General features: G+C 38.3%; 1 protein-coding gene and 1 non-coding gene across 2 annotated transcripts; both read left to right on the top strand.

Moving 5' to 3' along the window:
• The first annotated feature begins 3,763 nt into the window (after positions 1 to 3,763).
• On the top strand, positions 3,764 to 25,796 carry LOC107825321 (CRS2-associated factor 1, mitochondrial). Its single transcript, XM_075217900.1, has 6 exons — positions 3,764 to 4,416; positions 5,725 to 5,852; positions 6,071 to 6,296; positions 6,369 to 6,496; positions 24,977 to 25,296; positions 25,399 to 25,796. Exons 1-5 carry the CDS (start codon positions 3,849 to 3,851, stop codon positions 25,187 to 25,189), a joined length of 1,263 nt encoding a protein of 420 aa, XP_075074001.1. The 5' UTR covers positions 3,764 to 3,848; the 3' UTR covers positions 25,190 to 25,296; positions 25,399 to 25,796.
• On the top strand, positions 20,307 to 20,413 carry LOC142162530 (small nucleolar RNA R71). Its single transcript, XR_012693780.1, has one exon. It is a non-coding gene; the product is annotated as a small nucleolar RNA R71 (small nucleolar RNA).
• Positions 25,797 to 26,146: the final 350 nt, after the last annotated feature.

The following is a 26,146-nucleotide window of genomic DNA, read 5'->3' as shown; positions in this document are numbered from 1 at the left end:
AGTCGTGTGTTATGTTTTGAAGTCAAGCGAGTTGTGGAACAAAAGTCGACGAAAGTTATCACAAGTTGCATTTATAAGTTTTATTGAAACTTTGGGTCAAATGTAGCTGCGATTTTCTCCCAATATACTTAGAGTTATGGGGTGTTCCACCCATAAAATTGAAGATCTATGAGTCTATTTTCTAACGCATTAAACCGTTTGTCAATATGACATTGGAGTATAAAGATATATACATTTTTTGCGAGGCTGCGCAGACTGCCAGGTGACAAGTAGGTGTGTCACCTACTTGGTTAAATAAGAGTCCAAAAAGAGGTAATTTCAGGTCAGCCAAAGAGCCCATTTAAGGGGTTATCTCCTAAAATATAATCCTCATTATATATCACAAATAGCCAGACCTAAACCCCTGCAATCTTCCTCCCAAAAATTACCCACAAATCCTAGTTGATTTTCTCTCCCTTTCAAGTTCTAATTGGAAGTAAAACCTAGAGTTTGAAGAACCAAGACAAGAGCTGAGTTATCCAACAAATAAGGTAAGTTTACTGCTCTCTTTCATCCATTTTTTATGTTGTAAATTCATGGTAAGTCGTTCTATAGTTATAAGAACTCATGGGACGGTGATTGGAAGCCATGAGTTCTAGTTATTCACTTGTAGCAGATTATTTTGTGGACTGTTTTGTATTGTTGTTGGGCTGCGTGTTTTACTACTGTTTTATTGAGTTTTGTAGGAGGAAAGGTGTGTATAAACACCATATAGATGTAGTTGGTGGTCTGGTCATTCGTCGTAATATTTCTGGGTCGTTTGACACTACTACGGTGGTCGTTTTGTGTATGAAGAGATTATAGTGTGTTGGGCTATTTTGTAGTATTTTATGGTGTATATAAGTCTGAAAAATAATGTATATATATATTGTTGTTGTTGTGTTCTTGTGTTGTTGGTGTTATCTTGAATTTTGAGGAAGTAAGGATTATAAGGAAGATGTTGCTCATTTTTACACAAAATAAGCTTGTCGTTCGTTGTGCGATAGTTGTACCTTTCGTAAATTAACGATAGTATTATTATCATTGTTGTAGATTAAAGTGCGAAAAGGCGAATTCAACTTGGTGATTTGAAAGATTGTGATAAGGTATGTTAAGGCTAAGCTGTTCCTTCATTTTGGCATGATCTCGTAATTACATGTGTTTGATAACAAGGCATAAAGAGAAATTCATACTCCCGAATTTTTATACACTACCCTAGTCTCATAAATTACAGTATTCTCTCTTCTCGGGACTTTATATTCAATTGAGTATTGTCTTCTTCCAGTCAAGAGAGCATATGGTCTATATATATACAGTATTATATTATTTTCACCACCATCGAGCTATAATCGATGGGCAGGCCCCTATTGGGTAACCCCTGATCAGATGGTAAGTTATATACCGAGCCTACTATGGTCGGGTGCCTATGAGCGAGCCCAGAATGGCTGAGATACAGAGCCTAGTATGGTCGAGCGCCTACAAGCGAGACTACTATGGCAGAGCAGTTACATGTTCCGAGCATTATAGGGCCGGACATTTATTTTACTTACTGTAGTGAGAGAGTTGAGTCAGTATCAGCAGGTAAGTATATCTCCGGATCATCTTTGACTCCCAGTTGCTTTCAGTTATCATAATATCAGTTTAGTTTCAGCTTTCGATTATTTTATTGCCTTACATACTCGGTACATTATTTCGTACCGACGTCCCTTTTTCTGGGGGCGCTGCATTTCATGCGTGCAGGTTCAGACAGACAGACGGGTAGACCTCCTCATTAGGTGTTCCCCCAGTTCAGCTTGATCGGTAAGCTCCACGTCCTTCGGAGTTGCTGGGTCTAGAGTTTTGTGTATATACGTATATATGTTATAGGTAAGTCGGGGCCCTGTTCCAATCACAGTACATCCATCACTAGAGGCTTGTAGATATATCATATTAGTTAGTGCAGTATGTTGGGCTTGTAGGCCTTGAATGTATATTTTGATGAGTTGTTAGGTGTAATAGTTATGACGGCCTTGTCAGCCCAACTTTATATTGATGTTTAGTCAGCGCTAATTTCCGTTTAATTTTATATTTTTTATTCGCAAATTGTCTTGCAATGTGGCCCCATGGCCAAAGTATGACATTATATGTTTAGAGCCCCTTAGTCGCAAGTTGGTACGCAAGGTTAGGCGAGACACCGGGTACCGGTCTCGGCCCCCAGGTTCGGGGCATGACAAGTCATTTTTTTCAATTTCCATTGTTGTAATATTCTTCATCTCTAGCTCATAATTTGACAATATCCAGTCCCAAACAACATAAACTCACAAATTTATTTCATCCTTCTAGCAATCATACCATCAATTGGCAAAATATTCAAGACACATTTTTTCCCCATAAAGTACTTAAGCTTGTATTTATCCCAGAGTCCACATAAAATCCCAAATGTTCTAGGAAAAAAGTGGAGAATAGATTGAGCATTATTGACTCTTTCCTTGTTATCTATTAGTAGTGCCTTTACGAGATGATATTTCGATATAATCTCGTATATTTTTAATTTTTATAATGTCAAATTAGTCTATTGGTTGTGTCAATTATTAAAATCAGAATGGACTAAATGGTACTTAACGTCATGAGAGCAAAAGAGTCTGTCAAATTCATATTGAATCTTTATCAATCTTTTTATCGATGAGGTGGGTCGCCATTAAATTCATATTTTTACAATAATAAGCTTTGAACTAGACGGGAACCATTCAAATTAGGAATCCGAAGAATTTTTTCACACACTTATAGCCTGTTTGGCCAAGCTTCTCAAAAGGCCAAAAGTGTTTTTTCCCCCAAAAGCACTTTTTTCCGAGCTTGAGGTGTTTGGCCAAGCTTATTTGGGGAAGAAAAAGTACTTTGGGGAAGAAGCAAAAGCAGTTTCAGAGAAACAGAAAAAAGTAGCTTCTTTCCAAAAGCAGAAGTAGAAATAGTTTTGGCTTTTCTTCTTACCTAAAATACCCTAAACAAAATAAAGTATATACCAAAATAACCCTTAAACCTAATACTTAGGATATTAATTTATAAATATTTCTTCTTATTTTTAGGAAAACTTTCTAATATATAGTGACTTCAGGGGTGAATACTTTTATATTTATTGAAAGAATTTTAATATATTTAACTTATGTTAAAAGAATTAAGTACTTTTTAATTTTATTTTCATATTTTACTTAAATAAAATGATATTTTTTTAATTATTGCATGTAATAACAAAATTTTGAGATTATTTATTTACTTATAATATTAATTATTAAGTAAATCTATTCATGTCCTTATTCGTAATTTGACACTTAAAAGCACTTTCTAAAAAGCTTGGTCAAACACAAATTATTTCTCAAAAGTACTTTTTAGGCTGATTAGCCAAACACAAACTGTTTCTCTCCAAAAGTACTTTTTTCAAAAGCACTTTTGAAAAAAATACTTCTCAAAATAAGCTGATTTCTCCAACTTGGCCAAACAAACTATTACTCTACTCCGTTGGAGACCCTCCATCTTATCCTTTCTTTGTCTTGATTTAATCAAAAGTGTCAAACTTTTATAAACATAAAGGACTTTTTATGTTTACAATAATGGATAAAGGACCAAAATTGAACTTGATCCGTTGGAGACCCTCCATCTTATCCTTTCTTTGTCTTGATTTAATCAAAAGTGTCAAACTTTTATAAACATAAAGGACTTTTTATGTTTACAATAATGGATAAAGGACCAAAATTGAACTTGATCCTACACACAAGGGACCGTTTTGATTTTTACCGCTCAAATCTCCTCATTTATATTAGGAGAGGAATTAACCCGAATGCCTCTGCCCCGGCACAATGCTCCACTTCTTCTCCCGCCAGAAAAAGCAAATTCTCCTACTCTCAGTCACGCGCCACCTCTTCTCCACTGCCGCCCCCGCGGCGACAACCACCACCGCTTCTTCAAATCTCTACTCAAAATACTCCTTCGTACCCCCACCTTCCCTTAAACCCCAAAACCCTAATTCCACTCAACCCCACTCTCAATCACCATCCAAAAAGCAGCCCAAACCCCGATACCGTCCGCCGTCATCACTGGACCGGACCGGCGAGAAACCGGTTCAGTCCAGGTTGCCATTCGACTTCCGTTTCAGTTACACAGAGAGCAGTACGGAGGTGCGGCCCATTGGGCTTCGAGAGCCTAAGTACTCACCTTTTGGGCCTGGAAAGTTGGATAGGGTGTGGACTGGAGTTTGTGCGCCTGTGGTTGACCCAAAAGTAGGGTCTGCTGAAGATGAGAAAACTGTGGAGGAGAAGAGGCGGGTTATGAGAGAGAGAATTCAAGGAGAGCCTTTGACGAATGCTGAGAGAAAAGCTCTTGCGGAAACATGCCAGAGGCATAAAACCAAGCGCCAAGTCAATTTGGGTATTCACTTTTTTATATAAAAAACATTTCTTTTGTGATTCCACAGAACGATTGTAGAAGATTCATATAGGTGACCCAAATGCATAGTTGATTGATTGATAATCATTTATTTTTTGATTAGACAAATTATATAATACCTGCATTGGAAAGAAATGGGTCTAACGTAGTTGAATGACTACTGACTAGAACTAGTTTAGTATTGAAGCATAATATTGATTGGGTTGATCATTTCTTTTCTGATTAGACTCAAAGTTAAGGTACTATATTGGATGAGGCAAGTTTTGATTTATTGTCTTTTACTGTTATTATGTAATATCTGATTTGCAAAATTATTTAAGTGGAGTTGAGAAGGTAAATATAGGTACTTTACCTTGGCACTTACTTGCTATGCCACGGGATAGATGTCAAAGACCATTATGGTCTTGGTTTACATCATTGCATATTCTAATTGCATTAAATGGAAGTGGTGAAATTCTGCACACAGATTGGGGTGGTTTGCTGACTTAAAGGTGGTACTCAGCTGGGTTTGGTATTAACTTCTTATTGCAGTGGCATGGTTGCGCGTGTACGGCTTGAAAATTAGTATCATTTCGTAATTCCGTTGGAAAATTTGACAATTTAAACTGCATTAAACTTGTTTGCCAAGCATACATGATTAGATTATTCAAAGAAATCAATGTTGATATTCTGATGGCTTTGGTATGGCTGCCATCTAGATGCATATAGAAATGCTTTACATAGGAATCAACTCACCGTGTATCTTGAAGAAAGGGAGTTGAGAACAGGATGAATCAAATGTGTTATTAGGGCTAAATTTTAATCCTATATGGTTGAAGATTTTTAAACAATAATCACTAAAGTATTTTCTGAGTAATGGCTTTTAGGAAAAACTCAGGGAGGCTCTGAAAAGTGGTGCGTTGCCTAATATTTGGAGAGGGAATTTGGTGAAACAATTTAGTAATTAAGGCACTATGCATATTCTTATCAGTAACTCAGTCGTCATATGCTCTTGTAAAAACTGCTTGCTACACATAACACCTTCGTGTTCTTTTATAATACAAACCACGCTTGAGTTCTGCTATTTGCATTTATATTTTCTGTCATACACTGGGAAATTTAGTGATGTGATGTGCTCCATTTGGCATTAGGATCTTAGCCTTGTAATGACAATGGCATCAAACACTTCTTTCCTTCTCTACTTTATTGAGAGACGAAGTTGAATATCACTGGATGTAAGTTTCTATAGCGGGATTATGATAGCACATGATTGGAATACCTGTTTGCTGATTTTTCATCTTTGTTCTGCAGGGAGAGATGGCTTAACACATAACATGTTGAATGATATTCATAACAACTGGAAACATGCTGAAGCTGTAAGAATAAAATGTATGGGCGTGCCTACAGTTGATATGAAGAATGTTTGCACTCAGTTGGAGGTATCTCCGTCCTTCAAATTCAATGACATCCACTTTCTTTGCTTCTTCATCCCTTCATGTTATTGTTCTTCTTCTGAATTAAGTTGCTTGAACAGGTATCTGTTTACTTTGTTTATGGGGTTTATTCTCCAAAAAATATGGTTCTCTCAACTTAGAATCTCCTTTTTATGTTGTGCTGTGCCTTTGATTAGTAATGTGGATTCTTGTATGTCTCCTAGGATAAGACATTTGGTAAAATCATCCACAGACATGGTGGTTTACTTGTGCTCTATAGAGGAAGGAATTATCATCCCAAGAAGAGGCCTGTTATCCCCTTAATGCTGTGGAAACCTCATGAGCCTGTATATCCTAGGCTTATAAAAACTACTATTGATGGCTTGAGCATCGAGGAAACCAAGGAAATGAGAAAAAATGGATTAGCTGTTCCGGCATTAACAAAACTTGGTATGCTTTCTTGTCAACTGTGTTTGATGAGGCCATCTAGATTTGGTATGTGAAATGTATGCTACTATGCAGCCAAAAATGGTTACTATGGCAGTCTTGTACCGATGGTACGCGATGCTTTTCTCACCGAGGAGCTGGTTCGGATAGATTGTAAAGGCCTCCCAAAGAGTGATTACAAGAAAATAGGCTGCAAACTGAGGGTAAGAATTTCCCCCTTCTATTTTGTGTTGGACTTGTACTTGTTCATGCTATAGTTTTTCTTGTATCTTTCTTGTGGAGTACTATGATTTACGAGAAGAGGTGTAGTTTCTGTTATTCTTTTAAATACAAGTTATTTTCAATGATAATTTATTTGTTGAAATCTAGACTCCCTGGTTTGCCAATAAGGTGCTCCAAACCTTATTGACCCAATTGTTTAATAGAGGATGGCCTGAGGTTTGGGTTTTATGTGGCGGGGTATGGGGCTTATTTATCGTTGCAGGAAGAGAAAACCCGGGTTAGTATCCATTGGGGTTCGACTGCTGAGATTTGAATTTTAAATCTCCACCCAGAGATAGTCTGAACATGCGGGTCTCTTTTATTGGCAATTCATGAAAAGAGCCCTTCCCCGTGCTTCTTGGGTCAAGCAGAGGCATTTGCTTTATTGTATCTTTTCCAGTGACATTGCTGGCTGCTGCAATAGGCAAAGCTGATCTAGAAGGAATTTGTGAGCATATGGGGCATGATTCCGCCCAAACAGGGATGGCCCATATAGATCCCCCGATTTCGATATCGACAAATTTGAGGATTTTATGAGGGGAGATTCAACTTGGATCCTGGCCCATTCAACAAAGCTTCAGTCACTGTTTGCAGTGGTCAATGGCTGTGACTAGGGGTGTTCATGGTTCGGTTTGGATCGTTTTTTCCCTAAAAAGAAACCAAACCAAGTAAGTCGGTTTTTCAAATATTAGAACCAAACCAAACCAATTAAGTCGGTTTTTTCTTGATTCGGTTTATGTCGGTTTTTTGTTTTTTTCGGTTATTTATCGGTTTTTTCTTAAATATAAGACATACACTACCAAACACATATTTCGGCGACCACATTTACAACGTAACACTATCAAATCAATTGCCCTTTGAGAAATCTATTATTTACCAAGATATATTGATGATAATTGAATCAAATAGTGATAAATAATTTAAGGACTCAATTAAAAATATACTATTTTTAACATGAAATAGATTCTTACACTTAACAAAAGAAAACTATCAATCAAACTAGAATGTAAAGGTAAAGACCTGTACTAAAAGTGCAAACAATTAACATTTACTATAATTTTTTTGAAACTTTGTATAAAAGTATACATATATATAGGTGTAATAATAAATTTAAAATAACTACTCCTATATTCGGTTTGGTTCGTTTTTTTTATTAAAACCAAAACCAAACCAAATTTGATCGGTTTTTAAATTTCAAAACCAAAACTAAACCAAACCAAAAAGTATTGGTTTTTTTGGTCGGTTTGGTTTGGATTTTTATGAACACCTCTAGTTGTGACCCCCTCCCCCCCCCAAAGAAATTTCTGGACCAGATATGAAGAGGAACACCACTGAATTTGATCCAAGTGTTGTTTTCTGTCCAATTCTACTGTGATTTTCCAATTTCATCTAAAGAGAGTGGGGCTGTTATAGGGTTGTAGGTTAGGAGATAGGCGAGTCTTACTTTACTTCGTACCTTTGTGAAACTAGTCTGGTAGGGGCTTTGAGTAAGATAGCTAGTGACAATGTTGTGTCTTACTATTTCACTTTTCAATGCAGGACATATTTACTAGCTAACGCTTTTGCTTTGCATCTTTCTTCTGGATTTCATGTTGTTCCTATTTTTCCTATGATTTCTGTAGTGATACTAATATTGTCTCCTTTTGTCCTTTTGTTTTCTTGAGCCGAGGTTCTTTCGGAAACAACCTCTCTACTCATTCGGGGTAGGGATAAGGTCTGTGTACACACTATCCTCCCCAGACCCCACTAGTGGGATTTTACTGGGTTGTTGTTGTATACATGTAGAGCGGGGCTTTATAGGGAAACTCCCAACTAAACATCTCGAGATATAGTTGTCTAGACTTAGTAGACCTTCTATATTAAAGCCTATTTTGAGTGAAGCTCCAAACATAAGAGATTACTGATCACACCCAACTATGCCTTATAAAAAAGACAAAGCGGTCCCTGCAAATATATTCCGGTTAACAAGTCCGGAGTCGAATCCCACAGGGAATTAACCTATCAATCACAGCTATTGGACTCACAGAAATTCACGTATTCAATCTTCAGGGATATTTAAGTAACATATTGGGCGTTTACTAACTAAATATTACGAAATGAAAATACAGTAATTAAGAACTAACTATGAACGGTTTGTAAACAAGAATTGGAACGATCTAAGGTTCTGATTTCCCCTGTTGTCGGACTCCTTTCCCCTATGTTTGCTATAAATTCATCTAAGTCTTCTCTATCGATCATGAGCACTGTGATTGTCGTAACTCTCTCCCGAGTAATTACAACAATATACTAGACATATTCTCCCGAATTACGCTAGCTATCTTTTAAGTACAACTCACTTAGATCGCACCCAAGGTTTCGTTATCCCTAATCCCATCTTTAAACGCTTCGTATTGATCCCTCATATACGTTAGGAGTGATGATGTTCAACAACTACTTAAATATGAACTCTCTCCCGAGTAATCCACACTAAATAGGAACAGTTAATTGAGGGCCCATCAATCAACAACAATAACCATGTAGTTGAACAAATAGATATAATACTATGGCAAATTTATATTAACATAACGAGAAAATCATCCTTCAACAAGTTCCATCAAAACCCTAGATTAGGAATTTAGCTACTCATACTCATAGTAACAATTTCCCAAATAATTTGCATAACTAAATTACAAAGCAAAAATGAAAGAATGAAGAATTCGATGCTAATCTCCTTCGAAAATTGCTCCAAACTTTTTCTCCCTTCCGAAATAGTTTCCCTAGGTTTAAGATATGTCAAAAGTCCTCAAAACAACATTTTTATATGTATTTATACCAAGTAGGGTCGAGCCCAGACGAAACACCCTTTCCTGCGCGAAATAGGACTTGGCTCTGTAAAAAATGTACAGCTGCGCCGCACCATGCGCCGCGCTAATGGACTTTGTCTGCAGCCTCTCACTTTTCTTGTCAGGCAGCCTTTTACACTGTTGCGTCTCACCTTGCAGCGCCCCATGCGGCGCGACAGTGTAATTTCCTCGAAGTGAACTTATTTTATCCTCGTTTAACATCCAGACTTGGTACACGACCTCCGAACACGATCCCGACTTAATGTATTGGGCTTTTACTCAGACTTCAAAGCTCTGGATTGATTAATTTAGCTCCAAATTAACTTTTGAGCTCAGGATCACCTCCTGCAAGGCATAAAACACGTACTAAGTGTAATTCAGTATCATTTGATCTCAAACATACGCAAAAATGCAGTAATTGGAATGTAATACTATGGCTAAAACACGAGCTTCTAGCCTAACATCAACACCCCACACTTAGACCATTGCTCGTCGTAGAGCATTTGAACTACACTACACCTAAGGGTAGCCTTTCATCAAACAACCTCCCTGATACACCATGCCAAGAATAATTAAAGTAGACTGAGCACCTTATCATAATATCCCACCCTCAAGATTCGACTCAAAAATACCATGCATTAGTCACTCGCCCACTTACTCTAACACAGAGGTCAATGGCATTACCTTCCTTCATAAATCATGTGCCCTCACACAACAAAAGAGTGTAGTTCCATACACAATAAAATTTAAGAACAATTAGGAACTCAAAATAGAAAGAATTCACTCACTCTCAGAAATAATATTCATATGCCACAAAAGATGCACCATAGGCTTGCCTGTAGTGTACTACTCTACTAATCGAGCTCATTCAGTCTAGGATGAAGTAGGACTTTATTTGGTTGTAATGTAGGCTGAGGGGCGGTAGGATACATTTAGATATAAGAGTGGCTACACCTCCCTAAGCACTTTAATACATACATTTTAACATTCAATCCCATACTTATGTCAAACCATAACTCCGCCTTCACATCAATGTATATTACCCCATACTTCTTTAAGCACAATTACATTAAGACTCATGACTTATCAAGGAATATATACCTTTTTTTTTTCACAGCAATACAACTATTTTTCCTTTCTTTTTTTTCTCTTTTCAATTCAAGTAACTCTTACTTTTTCAAAACAATGCATCTTTCTCCCTATTTCATTAGCTCAACTCAAAAGCCAAACCAGTCACCCCACACTTTAATCCTTTCAAGGTTCATTACAATTCAAGTGCTCATGAGAGGTAAAAGGGTTCAAATATATAGTCAATTCAAACAATTGGGTAAGACTTGTAATGTGGTTGCTAAAAAAACAGGATTACAGGTTCAAAAGGGTTAACTACGTTACATAATATTAGGCAGGTAAAATATACATATCTGGTTCAACAAAGAAACGCCTATATCATTTCCAAGACTGAACAAAACTACTATTTCGCTTTGCAAATACACGGGGCAAGTTCTAGACATCAAATGCAATGCACCGAATAATACAAAATCTTACACACATATGACACATAACTCACTCAAGATCGGACTCATCAAGACACTCTAGCCAAAACCGTTAAGCACAGTTATAATTACACAATTTAAGGCACTTATTTAATAGTCAAGAATTGAGCCTAGGTGTCACAATTAAGGCGCTTACCACTCTCAAGGCATATGTAGTTAAGGGAAATTGATCCTTTAAATTAGCTTCATGAGTAAAGATTCTTAATTCTTAAAATAAAAAGATCTAACTACACCCGGTTCAAGCAAAACCCTTGGAAAAGAACCGCGGCACAAAGAAAAACCAAGGGGGAATTGTTACATTACCTAAAAAGAAACTAAAATAAAAGACATATTTTTGAATTTTCACACACACACACACACACATTTTGCTAGCCTACTACATGGTTGTAGTAGGTTAGCATTGTATACATATTTGATTTGCCCAAATTAACCTTGCCATTTCTTCTAAGTTCTTTGGTATGTCATATGTAATTGTGTCATTTTATCAAAACAAAATAAGAAAATTGCAGACAACTCCTTGTTATCATCCAAAAGCCCCCCCTCTCGATCTCTCTCTCGACACAGTAGCGCAAGGCAGCTTCAGCTATCTCTTGAAAGAGAAAAGTTGAGTGACTGAATAAGAAAACTAAAAATAATTATTTTTCTGCATCTCTCAAAAATTCGCCCAAAAAAAAAAAACAGCAATTGTTCAAGATGGTTTAGATGGAGAAGCATTTTTTCGGGGTTATCTTCATATTTTTTTGCATTTTAAAAATAAAATTACGTTGGAATCTCAACCTTGCAACAGAGCAATCAACTAAAGATGCTCATTCTAACAAAACGAAATGCAATTAGAAGTTTGGAACTGATCAACCTTGAAGCCTTAATTATGTGTTCAATTCTCAAATTTGATCTTCATATTTCAGACATTTTTGCGGTATCAAATTTTGAGGAACATGAAAATTAGGGCAATTTAGGTGAAATTTCATGGAAGATTTAGTTGGGCTTGCAAATCTAACGTTGAAAGTAAAACACGAAGCTCAGAATTTTCTTCGACTTCATCTTTGCAAATATACATGACTCCATTTCCCTGATTTCTTCTTCAACTATGGATAGATAGAGGAGAGAAGAGAGGTGAAGGGGTTATGGGAAAGAATTCTGGAAATTTGGGATTTATTTTTGGAAAATGTAGAGATGAAATGTGAATTTTTTTTTGTAAAAGGACAAAATGCCCTTAAGTTTAATGTAGTGACAGTAAATAATGGGGGCATTTTGGGCAAATCAAATATGTATACAATGCTAACCTACTACAACCATGTAGTAAGTTAGCAAAACCCTATATATATATATATATATATATATATTTTTTTTTTCTTCTTTTGACTCATCTCCCTCAAGAAACCAATCGACGAAATTCATCGTCGGGAAGAGTCGACTAAACACTTAATTACTAGTTATTACATACCAATAGAATTTAGAATTATAGTTTACAGACCACAATATCTATGAAAGCAAGAAACAAATCAAACAAAACCAATTGGCAAAATAAAAAAAACAAGTACAATCAAATAGGAGCACCCCACCCCACACTTAAGAGATTGCATTGTCCCCAATGCAAAACAGACAAATCAAGAGTGAAAAGAAGGTGACTCCGTGAGGCCCAAGGCCTAATCATCAGCACCCTCGAAGGTGCTCAAATACTCCTCATCATCTGAGGGAATGGAGTTCACATCCTCATCGGGTGGCAGCTGTCCTCCTCTCGTCAACCCCAACCACTGTTGAGTGATAGCAGAAAGAGGGTGATCTTGCTGCAAGAGTTTGATTTGGAGATCCGTGACCGAAAGGGAACGAAGAACCAAGTAGCTGACCATTTATTCAGGCTGGAAGGAGTTGAAAAGAAGGTTGAGGTAGAAGAGATTCTGGAAACTTTTCCAGATGAACAACTACTAACCATGAGTCTCGAGGAAGCGCCATGGTATGCAGACATTGCAAACTACCTGGCGAGCGATATTTTTCCTTATGACCTTTCCTCTGTTCAAAAGAAAAAGTTCTTTCGTGATTGTCGCATGTATTATTGGGATGAGCCTTATCTGTTCAGGATTTGTGTTGATAACATGATCCGGAGATGTATCCCCGAGATAGACCAGTTTTTTATTTTGCAGGCTTGTCATGCATCACCATATGGTGGGCACTTGGGGGAGTGAGGACAACTGCGAAAGTCTTGGAGTCGGGGTTCTATTGGCCAACACTGTTCAAAGATGCACATCTATGGATAAAGGGGTGTGATGAATGCCAACGAACCGGGAACATTTCCCATAGACATGTTCAAGCATGATTTTACCAAGATCGAACCGCATCCGAGTTAACAGGGCATAGATCAAACACACTTTCAGTCGGGGACATCAGTGTCACTTTGAGTGGGTGTGATCTTGGCATTAATCAACCGCAAAACAACCCTGGCTGGCCGCTGTAATGTTGCCTTCTTCATGTCCTTGTGGAATTCATTCACATCCTGTGTCCATGCGGCAGAAGAGTTAGCGCCACATAACAGGCGGCGGATAGTCGGATAGTCTGGCCAACTCTCTAAAAGAGCTTGTGGGAATGCTCTGTGAATCCCATAATCCGATTGGTCACCCGGGAGGAGAATGAAATCACTTTACCCCTTACCTGCACTTCATAAACTGCATCCAGGCTGGCTTCAGGTTGCCAGTTAGCATATAATTCTTTGACTAGGTTCACGTTCACCGCATCACCCGGATGGAACAGACTGCCGAAACCCAAAGCCCGAATGTTGTTGTATATTTCACCATATTTGCGGGGCAACTTCCCATCGTCAATAGCAACGTCAGGGTTCGGGTTCACCGATGGGACAAATGTCTGAAACCAGTGTCGAGCATGGGTGGGGACAACCCATATACCATATTTGCATGCTGGCACCTCATCCGCATCAAGGTCAATGCGCTCCTCTTCTTCCTCTACTGGGGCGAGGGGAGATGCACGTCTCCCACCACGACGGCTACTAGAAGCAACCTCAAAAGAAGCAGTGTTAGAGCGTTTGCTCGAGCGGCGAGACATTATACCTGCACAAGACTGAACAATATTAGCCACAACACGAAAACCAAAACAAGACCAAACGGGGTAACCACCCGTCCACCCCACACTTATGTTATTGGCATGTTCACAAGTAAATGTATATCAGGGACTCAGATTACCCCATTGGAAGTGCGCCACAAGCAATCAACAATCCCCCAACCGCCAACATAATAGTACAACCACAAAAGCATGGACTATACTATCTGAAAATACAAAATTAAGAAGCTAATCTAGTAACTATGAAGAGAAAGAAAAGAAGTTATACTAATGCACTACTAACAAACTTTAGAAAGTACAATACAACACTACACAAGCACATAGAATGAATCGAACATTCCAATTGCACCTAGCACCACCTTATCTCATAACAATTATCCTTTACTAAGCTACAATGTCACCTTCTGTTTCATTGAGGCATTTAATCAAACACATGGTATTCACCAAAGTTACTTCATAATTTCAACTTTAATTCTTCCAAGATTACTACACAACCATACCAATCAACCATCTTACAACCACCACAATGTAACAAGGGCACAAAGTGCTCCAAATTTGCACAAATATTCCACATATTTTCGGCCATAAGGCACCTTCACCCAACTTCACCATCAAACCATTCTATAAGCCTCAAGACATAAAAACTCTTCCACAATTAGAAGCACAATGGAAACCCCACAAGTTAAGCACCACGCATGGCCAAAATAAGCAAAGAAATTAAACAAAAGAAAAAATTTAGCACAACTACACTACCTAGGGCTTAGTTCAAAATAAACTAATACTACTCAGCTACAATAAATTACTCAAAGAAAAGAGATGAGAGTAGAGAAACTTACCTTGAGGATGAATGGAAAGGGTGAGAGGTGTGTGTGGGAAAGGAATTGAAGAAGAAAAGAGATTGGGAAATTGGGGGAAGGTCTGTAGCGTTTGGTTTGGGTAAAGAAAGAGAAAAGATAAAAAAAAAAGGGTGGGGTGGGGTTTATCTGAACGGGTTAGTAGGGAAAACTAAAAAAGAAAAAATTATTTTTTAAAATTTTTTATTATTATGTACTATCGCGTCGCAGGGTGAGGCGCCCCATGCGTCACGGCAGTGTAAATTATCAGACCCATGCACTTTTGTTTCTCAGACCCGGTTGGCCTAGCGCGGCGCATGGCACGGTGCCCCATGTCGCGTGTTAGGCCATTTTTCACAGAGTTCACTTTATTTTCGACATTTAGCTTACGGGTTGCACCCCAACTCTATTAAGTACTTATTTTATGTCCAATTCATGCTTGTACCTACCCAATCAAGTCACAACTCCTAAATTCTAATAATCTTAAACTACAATTATGGGTTAGTGAGGTTAAAAATTGGGTTGCCTCCTAACAAGCGCCTGATTTAATGTCGCGGCACGGCGTAGGTAAGCGCATTTAAGGTACGCTCAATATCGGAGGCTCTGTCATATGGTCTCGGACACTCCTTTTGCCTCATCCATGCCCACATAATGTTTCAACCTGTGCCCATTGACTCTGAATGTGCAAGAGTCATTTTTCGCAGCAATTTCTATGGCACCAGTGGAGTGAATTTCAACCACACGAAATGGCCTTGACCATCATGATTTCAATTTGCCCGGAAATAACCTTAGTCTTGAGTTGTATAGCAATACCGTATCTCCGGGTTTGAAATTCTGCTCAATAATATTTCTATCATGTATCATCTTCATTCTATCCTTATACAATCTTGTGCTCTCAAAGGCGTGATATCTGAACTCATCTAGCTCGTGCAACTCCGTTACTCTACTTGTGCCCACAGCTTCAATATCAAGATTTAACTGCCTCAACGCCCACCAAGCTCTATGCTCCAACTCTACGGGTAAATGACACGACTTCCCAACACCAACTTTTATGGCGGCGACATGCCAATTGGAGTTTTGAAAGCGGTTCGATACGTCCAAAGTGCATCATCTAACTTCTTTGCCCAATCTGTTCTAGTTGCATTCACAATTTTAGTCAGCACATTTTTTATTTCTCTATTCGAGACTTCTACTTGCCCGCTTGTTTGTGGATGATATGGGGTGACCACCTTGTGGCGTACATCATACTTCTCCAACAACTTTGTAAAGGCTCGATTGCAAAAGTGAGTGCGTCTGTCACTGATTATTGCCCTTGGGGTGCCAAATCGGGTGAAAATATTCTTTCTCAGAAAACCAATTACCCCCTTTACATCATTTGTAGGGAGTACTGCAGCTTCTACCCATTTGGATACGTAGTCCACGGCGACGAGTATGTACTTGTTGCCATATGAGCTGACGAATGGCCCCATGAAGTCGATCCCCCATACATCAAATACTTTTACCTCTTGAATTGGGTTCATGGGCATCTCATGTCTGCGGGAAATGTTCCCGGTTCGTTGGCATTCATCACACCCCTTTATCCATAAATGTGCATCTTTGAACAGTATTGGCCAATAGAACCCCGATTCCAAGACTTTCGCAGCTGTCCTCACTCCCCCGAAGTGCCCAACATATGGTGACACGTGACAAGCCTGCAAAATAGAAGACTAGCCTATCTCGAGGATACATCTCCGGATCATGTTATCAACACAAATCCTGAACAGATAAGGCTCATCCCAATAATACATGCGACAATCACGAAAGAACTTTTTCTTTTGAACAGAGGAAAGGTCATAAGGAACAATACCGCTCGCCAGGTAATTTGCAATGTCTGCATACCATGGCGCTTCCGCGAGACTCATGGTTAGTAGTTCATCTAGAAAAGTTTCCAGAATCTCTTCTACCTCAACCTTCTTTTCAGCTCCTTCCAGCCTGGATAAATGGTCAGCTACTTGGTTCTCCGTTCCCTTTCGGTCACGGATCTCCAAATCAAACTCTTGCAGCAATAGCACCCATCGAATCGGGCGCGGTTTTGACTCCTTCTTTTTAATTAAGTACCTGAGAGCAGCATGGTCAGGATAAATAATTACCTTTGAGCCTATCAGGTAAGACCTGAACTTGTCAAATGCGAACACCACTGCCAGCATCTCCTTTTCGATCACAGTGTAATTTAGTTGGGCTCCACTCAACGTCCTGCTTGCGTAGTATATTTTATGCATGATTTTATCTTTTCGCTTCCTAAGCACTGCTCCCACAGCGTAGTCACTCGCATCACACATCAGCTCAAACGGTTGCTCCCAGTTGAGGGCAACTATGATAGGTGTTGTCACTAGTCTCTTCTTTAATTCCTCAAAAGCTACCCTGCAGTCATCAGAAAACACAAAAGGGTGATCGTTTTCAAGCAATTTACACAAAAGGGTTAGCAATTTTGGAAAAATCTTTTATAAATCTCCTATAGAAACCGGCGTGCCCAAGAAAACTTGTGATTGCTTTGACGGAGGTGGGTGGTGGAAGCTTTTCTATCACATCAACTTTTGCACGATCCACCTCAATACCTTTACTTGACACTAGGTGCCCCAAGACTATACCTTCCTGTACCATGAAACAACACTTTTCCCAGTTGAGTACCAGATTAGTCTCGATACACCTTTTCAACACTCGCCTCAAGTTCACAAGGCAATCATCGAATGAAATCCCCACCACTGAGAAGTCATCCATGAAAACCTCCATTATCTCCTCTACCATATCTGTGAAGATGGTCATCATGCACCTTTGGAATGTGGCGGGTGCATTGCATAGGCCAAACGGCATTTGCCGAAAAGCATAGATTCCGTAAGGGCAGGTGAACGACGTTTTCTCTCTATCCTCTGGGGCAATGAAAATCTGATTATACTCTGAGTACCCATCTAGGAAGCAAAAATGAGACCTCCCTGCCAATCTATCTAGCATCTGATGAATGGCAGTTGGAAGTGGTCCTTCCTGGTGGCTAAGTTCAACTTCCTGTAGTCCATACAAATTCGCCAACTTGTGACTGTTTGTGTAGAGATCAACTCATTCTTCTCGTTTTTCACTATCGTCATACCTCCTTTTTTTGGTACACACTGCACTGGGCTGACCCAATTGCTGTCAGAGATAGGGAATATGATTCCCGCATCTAACCATTCAATCACTTCCTTTTTCACCACTTATTTCATGTTGGGGTTCAGCCTTCTTTGATGTTCTCTGGAAGGTTTGTGCCCGTCTTCCAGCAGAATCTTATGCGTACAGAAGGCCGGGCTGATCCCAATGTCTGCAATGGTCCATCCAATTGCAGTCTTGCACTCAGTTAGTATCTGCAAAAGTTGTTTTGCCTGTACATCTAACAAACTGGATGAGATAATACAGGTGGAGTTGAGTTAGGTCCTAAGAATGCATGCTTGAGATGATGGCAATGACTTCAGTTCCAGCTTTGGTGGCTCTTCTATTGACGATTTAGCTGGAGGAGTTTTTCTTTCCTCCAAGTGCAAAGGCTCAAATTCAAGCTCCCTTTTCCAAAAACCCTGGCCTTCAAGAGCAAGTACCCACTCTGCCAAGTCTTCACCATTAGCTTCGTCTAAGTTCATGAGACAGGCTGCTAGAGGGTCTTTAATGTTCAATGCTGCATCGTCCTCCTCCAACACTACATCCACCGCATCTATTAGAGAGCAATTGGCAAATTCACTGGGTCTGCGCATAGATTTCTGCACGTTGAATGTTATTTCTTCTATCGTTTAATCTCATTTTTAGCTCTCCAGTTTCGCAATCAATTAGAGCTCTCCTAGTGGCCAAGAATGGTGTTCCCAAAATTATAGGAATTTTCTCGTCAACCTGACAGTCAAGGATGACAAAATCTGCTGGAAACACAAACTTCCCAACCTGCACCAATACATCATCTAGAATCCCGGAGGGCCTTTTCATAGTTTGGCCAACCAGTTATAGTAGCATAGACGTGGGTCTAGCTCTTCCAATGCCTATCCTTTTGTAGATAGCTAGGGGCATAAGGTTTATGCTTGCTCCCAGATCACATAGTGCCTTAGCAAATGCAAAGTTGCCTATTGTGCAAGGGATTGTGAAACTCCCTGGGTCAGACAACTTCTCAGCTATGGGTCTCGTTACACCAGCACTACAGGTCTGAGTCGGTGTAACCGTGGCCAAGTCTTGGAAGTCGAACTTGCGGGACATCAAGTCCTTCATCATCTTTGCATACCCAGGCATTTCCTTTAAAGCATCAATTAATGGAATGTTTACTTGAATCTGCTTCAATATCTCCAAGAATTTCTTGTACTGCTCATCTTTTTTATACTTAACCAATCTCTGTGGGAATGGTGCTGGAGGTCGCTTCTTCCCTGTAATTTGGTTTTTCTCTTATTCGGGCACTGCTTCTACTGTTGGTTCCGGTGAAGCTTCAGTCTCTTTCTCAACCACCTCTTCGTTGTTGGTGTTTTCTTGCGCATTTGGTACCGTCACCTTAGTTAAACTTGCTGAATCATTTATCTCAATGGGTACTGGCACCAATGTCTCAGTCGGCCTACTTTTGGGAGCAATTTCTTGCTCCAGATCTAAGTCCCTACCATTTCAGAGACTCACTGCCATCAGCTGCTTCAGGCCCTGCTCTTTTGGATTGATTTGGGTGTCCCATGAGGACGATTATTTAGGGCCATGAAAATCTATCCTAACTAGATCTCAATATTCTTAATCGCTGACTCATGTGAGTCTACTCTGTCAGCTAGTTTTTCGGTGGTCCCAATCACTTGTTGCATCATACCCTCGAGTTTAGCAAACCCATCTTGATGTCTCACAATATGTTGTTGTTGAGGTTGTTGATAAGCCTGTTGCTGATTTTGCTGGTTGTATCCTTGTTGCCTTTGGTAAGGCACCATTTGCCCCTCTAGTCGCATAGCCCTATGATTATTGTTGTTATTGTACTGCTGCTGAGCTTGTCTGTATTGTTGATTTTGCTGACCCCAATTCTGACCACCTGGTCTGGGTCCCCCGTAGTTGGCCACATAATTCATGTTCTCCTGATATTGTTGACTATCACCTTCAACACTCCATGAGCAGACATATGGTTGGTTAATGCATAATGTACATAGACCCCCATTGGTTGCATCAACTATGTGTACCTGCCGCTTTTGGCCTGATTCTTCAACCTTTTTGGTGAGGATGCTCATTTGTGTCATTAGAGTAGCCATATTTTCAGCTATGGAGTTAGCTCAGTCTAGAGCCACCGAGTGAACCACAAGAGTGATGGAAACGTTCCTTGTTGTCCATCCTGAGTTTTGTGCCATCTTGTCAAGCAAGATCTTGCTCTCTGTGAATGTCTTGCTAAAAAATGCTCCACCTGCCGAAGCATCAACATTAGCTTTCAAAGTATCTGCTAAACCCATGTAAAATCTCTGCCCCAACACCTGCTCTGGAATGCCATGATGTGGACATGTAACCAAGAGACCCTTGAATCTCTCCCACGTTTCATGCAGCGTCTCAGTGGGTCTCTGTTTGAAGCTCAATATCTCATCAATTTGTTGAGAAGTCTTGTTGGGTGGATGAAATTTGCTCAAATATTGCTTGACTAATTCCTCTCAAGTAGTGATGGAGTTGATAGGGAGTGAATTAAGCCAAGTCTGGGCTGCTCCTGTCACTGAGAATGGAAACAACAACTAACGTATTGCTTCCGGTGTCACATTGTGTTGTCTCTGTGTGGCACAGATTGAGAAGAAGTTCTTTAGATGTTGCTGAGGATCTTCAACGTATGACTCAGAGAGTAGTCCCTTGTTCTGCAACAGATGTAGCATGTTATTTGTGATCTGGAATGAATCTGCTTGTATCTGAGGGACTACAATAGCAGTTGCTAAGTTGTCAGTTGTGGGTTGTGCCCAGTCATATAGTGCTGCTTCTGGCACAAGAGGTGCCACACCTCGATCGATTGGATCATTTGCGTTGTTTCTGCTATTTGGGTCATTCACGTTGTCCCTGTTGTTTAGATTATCGTCTTCCATGTCTGGTTCAATTCTTTCGGTCGAGTTCTGTTGTTGTTTGCCTTTCCTGTTTGCATGGTTCAATGCCTTGAACACCTTCTCAGGATTTGATAATGCTTCGAATAATTCTCTAGTTCTTGAGGAGTTTCTAGGCATGCACCTGTAACAACCACGACTACAAACGTTAGAATTTCAATAATCAGTTTAAATTGAAGAAAATTGACTACACTAAGAATTTTTGCACTTCTTTTTAACTGCAATCAATAACATCGTTAATTCCCCGACAACGGCGCCAAAATTTGATCACGCCCAACTATGCCTTATAAAAAAAACAAAGCGGTCGCTGCAAATATATTCCGGTTAACAAGTCTGGAGTCGAATCCCACAGGGAATTAACCTATCAATCACAGTTGGACTCACAGAAATTCACGTATTCAATCTTCGGGGACATTTAAGTAACATTGTTTACTAACTAAATATTACGAAATGAAAATGCAGTAATTAAGAACTAACTATGAACGGTTTGGAAGCAAGAATTGGAAGGATTTAAGGTGCTGATTTCCCCTTTTGTCGGAATCCTTTCCGCTATGCTTGCTATAAATTCGCCTAAGTTTTCTCTATCGATCATGAACACTCTAACTGTCGTAACTCTCTCCCGAGTAATTACAACAATATATTAGACATATTCTCCCGAATTACGCTAGCTAGCTTTTAAGTACAACTCACTTAGATCGCATCCAAGGTTTCATTATCCCTAATCCCACCTTTAAACCCTTTCGTATTGATCCCTCATATACGTTAGGAGTGTTGATGTTCAACAACTACCTAAATATGAACTATCTCCCGAGTAATCCACACTAAATAGGAACAGTTAATTGAGGGCCTTTTCAATCAACAACTATAAGCATGTAGTTGAACAAATAGAGATAATACTATGGCAAATTTATATTAACATAATGAGAAAATCATCCTTCAACATGTTCCATCAAAACCCTAGATTAGAAATTTAGCTACCCATACTCATAGTAACAATTTCCGAAATAATTTGCATAATTAAATTACAAAATAAAGATGAAGGAATGAAGAATTCGATGCTAATCTCCTCCGGAAATTGCTCCAAATGTTTTCTCCCTTCCAAAATAGTCTCCCTAGATCTAAGATATGTCAAAAGTCCACAAAATAGCGTTTTTATATGTATTTATATCAAGTAGGGTCGGGCCCATACGAAACACCCTTTCCTGCGCAAAATAAGACTTGGCTCTGTAAAAAATGTACAGTTGCGTCGCACCATGCACCGCGCTAAAGGACTTTGTCTGCAGCCTCTCACTTTTCTTGTCAGGCAGCCTTTTACACTGCAGCGTCGCACCTTGCGGCGCGGCAGTGTAATTTCCTCGGAGTGAACTTATTTCGTCCTCGTTTAACGTCCAGACTTGGTACACGATCCCGGCTTAATGTATAGGGCTTTTAATCAGACTTCAAAGCTCCATATTGATCAATTTAGCTCTAATTTAACTTTTGAGCTCAGGATCACCTCCTGCAAGGCATAAACCACTTACTAAATGTAATTCACTATCATTTGAGCTCAAACATACGTAAAAATGCAGTAATTGGAATGTAATACTATGGCTAAAACACGGGTTTCTAGCCTAACATCAATTACCTTTGGCATTTTTCCTCGGAAGGATATGAGTTCTGTTGGGATGGATTAAATTTTCAGTACTTTTAAGAACTTGGAGGACTATCAGTGGTTATCTTGTATGTTATAGACCATTTTGATCGAACCCAAACTGCAGGGACTATTTTAGGATTTTTCTTGAAAAAAAGCCTGTCAAGGAAAAAACTCTTGTACTCTTCCTCTTTTAATCTCTCGCTAGTCTTATAATTGCGCGTGTACACTATCTCAATAAGAAAGAACTATAAAATACTGTATAAATAATATATTAAAATATTATGTTTGAGTGATAAATAAAAGTTTATTTTTCCTAAAATGATGAATCTTCATACAAGTTCTCAATCATTAGTCAATATGTTTAACTAAAAATTTATTAATTCAATCATTTTAAATTCATAAGTTATCATGCTTCTTTTTCAATTTCAGCAATCACATATAATCCTTAAAAACATAAGAATTTTTTGAATTTTTTTTTTGAAAAGTTATTCCCTAGTTCATTTTAGAAGACTCAAACAGGAATAACAAATTGATAGAAAATAATAATTTTGTTTTCAAAAAAAAAGAATGCAACCGATTTAATTTTTTAATTAATAATAAATACTATATGAATTATTTTAAACAAATTAGAAAATGAATAAATTCCCAGACCCCTCCTGCTGGGATCAAACTGGGTTTGTTGTTGTTATAGAAAATGAATAAATTATTGTAGCTCATTGTATAATCAAATTACATAACTTATACGAAGAAAAGGTGTTCTGAAAAAGAAAAAGAAAATAAATAACACTAAACCTAAAACTTTTAAAAAAGAAAAAAATAGAGCACGTCAAGGACTCTTAAACAAAAAATTTCACAACAAAAAGATAATTATATGATTTCTCATATCAAAGTCCTAAATTTTGGGCTATTAATTAAATGTTTGTCCCTAATATTAGAAAAATAATTAATGACAATTCCTGCATATAAGGAAAATAACTAAAATTACTACTCTGTCCAATATAAAATATATTCTTGAAGGGTAAAAAAGGCGAACGACATTTCGCTAAGGGCTTTCGTTCTTTTAATATAGTATAGATATAGATAGATAGATATAGATATAGATATTCCTGTTTGCTCAAAAAAAAAACTTCTGTTTTGTTAGTTTTCGTTGGCCTGTTGGCCTCTTTTCTTTTATATGAACCACCTAAAAATCATATTTTTTGAGAATTCGTGAATATTATGAGAATCAAAATTTTTATTTACCCATAACCTATACGTGAAAGAAACTTAAAAGTAAGATGTTATTACTTGGCCTAATTTATAGAAAATTGCGAGGTAAAATCTTACTCAATCTCTAATTCCTAATAATTAGGAGTTCTGCGTAGATTAACTAAGAAAAAATTTAATAAGAAAAAAATTATTTGATTACCCAAATATTAAAAAAATAGTTAAATTACTATCTTGTCCAATGTGAACCCTATTTTTAAAGGGCAAAAAAGGCAAACGACATTTCGCTAAGGGCCTTCGTGCTTTTAATATAGTATAGATAATGATCATAAACTATTTCGGACTATGAATACCTACCAAGTATCCAGTACGATACACGGAGAACTTGATATGGAGACAGGTTTTCGATTCGTGGACCGTATGTCCACCTGGCTAATCCAGTCTTGAGTTCAGGAAAAACAGCCATTTTTTTCTTGAATCAACAAATACATTGGTTGATAAATTCTTTTCCAATAATGAAGTAAATAAATCAAGAATTAATAAGAAATATTCACTTTAATTCAACTATAGAATAGTCACATTTATTGTATGCTGGTAAAAAAAGAAGTTTCATATTTTGTTGGCAGACTCAAGCTGGTAACAGTACTCATTTTGTACCTGTGCTATGTCGCTATTAATGTCTCTTCTGTTTCTTTTCATTTTTTTCCCCTCTTCGAACAATTGATCTTTGCCCTAATTTATTTATCTTCATCGTTAACCAGCGGTGGTTGCTCTAGTGGTGAGAGTTCTTTAGGAGTCTGAATCACCAAGGAAGAAAGTGGTGAAAACCACTCTTGGCCCCTGGGAATGGGGGTTTAGAGGGGTGAATTTACCAAATCAGAAAAAACGGATGAAACAATCATGGTCATCACTCATCTTCTACTTGTTTACTTTTAGAGTTCTTTGCCTTGATTTAGTGGTGTGTTAATATTCCTAGAACTGCAGTTAATTGCATATTAGTTTGGTTGTCTACCTCCTTCAGTTTACTTGCTTTGCTACTTGAAATAAAGACCTCAACTTAGAAGGGCCAGATATTTGGAAGAATGCTGTGATATCCATTTGGAAAGCATAGTGATTGGCATGCTTTTAAGACCAAAATTTAATTGATGTTCAAAGAATGTTCTGATATCCATGTGGATGATATAGTGATAGCTTGCTACTAAGACTATGTTTGAGTGGATTACCTTATGTCATGGCAGGATTTGGTCCCTTGTATACTCGTAACGTTCGATAAAGAGCAGATCGTGGTATGGAGGGGTAAAAACTACGAACCTTCTGCGAATGGGTTCTTCCTTACAGAAAGAGAACCATTTGATGACTCAAATAATGATTCTGATAATCGTGAGGAAGAAAACGAAAGCAGAAAAGGAATTCCTGGTGACAGTGATTATGATTCTGGCGATAGTGATTAGATCTTCCATTGATAAATTATCTAAATGTTGTTGGCTTCAAGCAGTTATATTTACTGCAAGTCAAGCCAAAGGAAGTAACAATATACAATACAACGACCAAATGCAAGGTAATGGTTTATATATTCTTTTTTTAATAAGGAATAGTTAGATGTCCATCTTTATATTCTTGTCTAAAGATGTATCTGACTACGTTTTGATATTATTTACAGAGAACACTTGCAGATCTTAGGGAAGAATCAAGATATGCATGATTAAAAAAATTCACTTCGCTGTCATTCATTGTATATAGATAACATGTATTTTTGTTAGGTGAGAGTCTCATGTGTGGCAACACATCTCAAGTGTTGGCTCTTCAAAAACTTGGAAAATTACCAGCCCCTGCATCCCTCAAAAGGTAGGGATTGGCAACTTGGAATAGGTGTAGATATATTGACTCGCACATGGTTTTGCCAGGAGTTCATAATGTCACACTTGCTTGCTACTTTATGGTGATTATTTAAGTCCCAATTCCTGCCAATGTAGGTGGAAGTTTTTCCTGCAGTATTATACTAACCTGACAAATGTTCTTGGTGGATCTCAATGCAATCAGATCCTAAAATCACTATCTTATATGCACATCCCGATGTTACCCTTATGTCTCAGGAATAATGTTTGTCTTGATTTTACATCAAACTATATTAACTTATTATGTTAATGTGATTAAAGAATGTGAGAATTCTCCCACCTACTGTTATTTCCCGGGGAAACCTTGTTCTTGCTCTTTTGGCCAAAAATTTCATTCACCGCCCTTTGTATCTGAAAGTTGTTAACCAAGATTCAGTGTGGCAGTTTCCTTGCTTCTACCATAACTTTTTTTTAAACGAAGAAAGTTTCCTTTTACAAATAAATTTGTCTGGTTTTGAATAATTCAAGTAAATCAATTGCTTTACGTGTGGGGTTTCTCTTTGCTAAAAAAAT

The sequence above is a fragment of the Nicotiana tabacum genome, chromosome 7, assembly GCF_000715075.1.
Source record: "Nicotiana tabacum cultivar K326 chromosome 7, ASM71507v2, whole genome shotgun sequence".
In the NCBI taxonomy this organism is placed as follows: domain Eukaryota; kingdom Viridiplantae; phylum Streptophyta; class Magnoliopsida; order Solanales; family Solanaceae; genus Nicotiana; species Nicotiana tabacum.
This window is presented reverse-complemented; position numbering and strand designations above follow the sequence as displayed.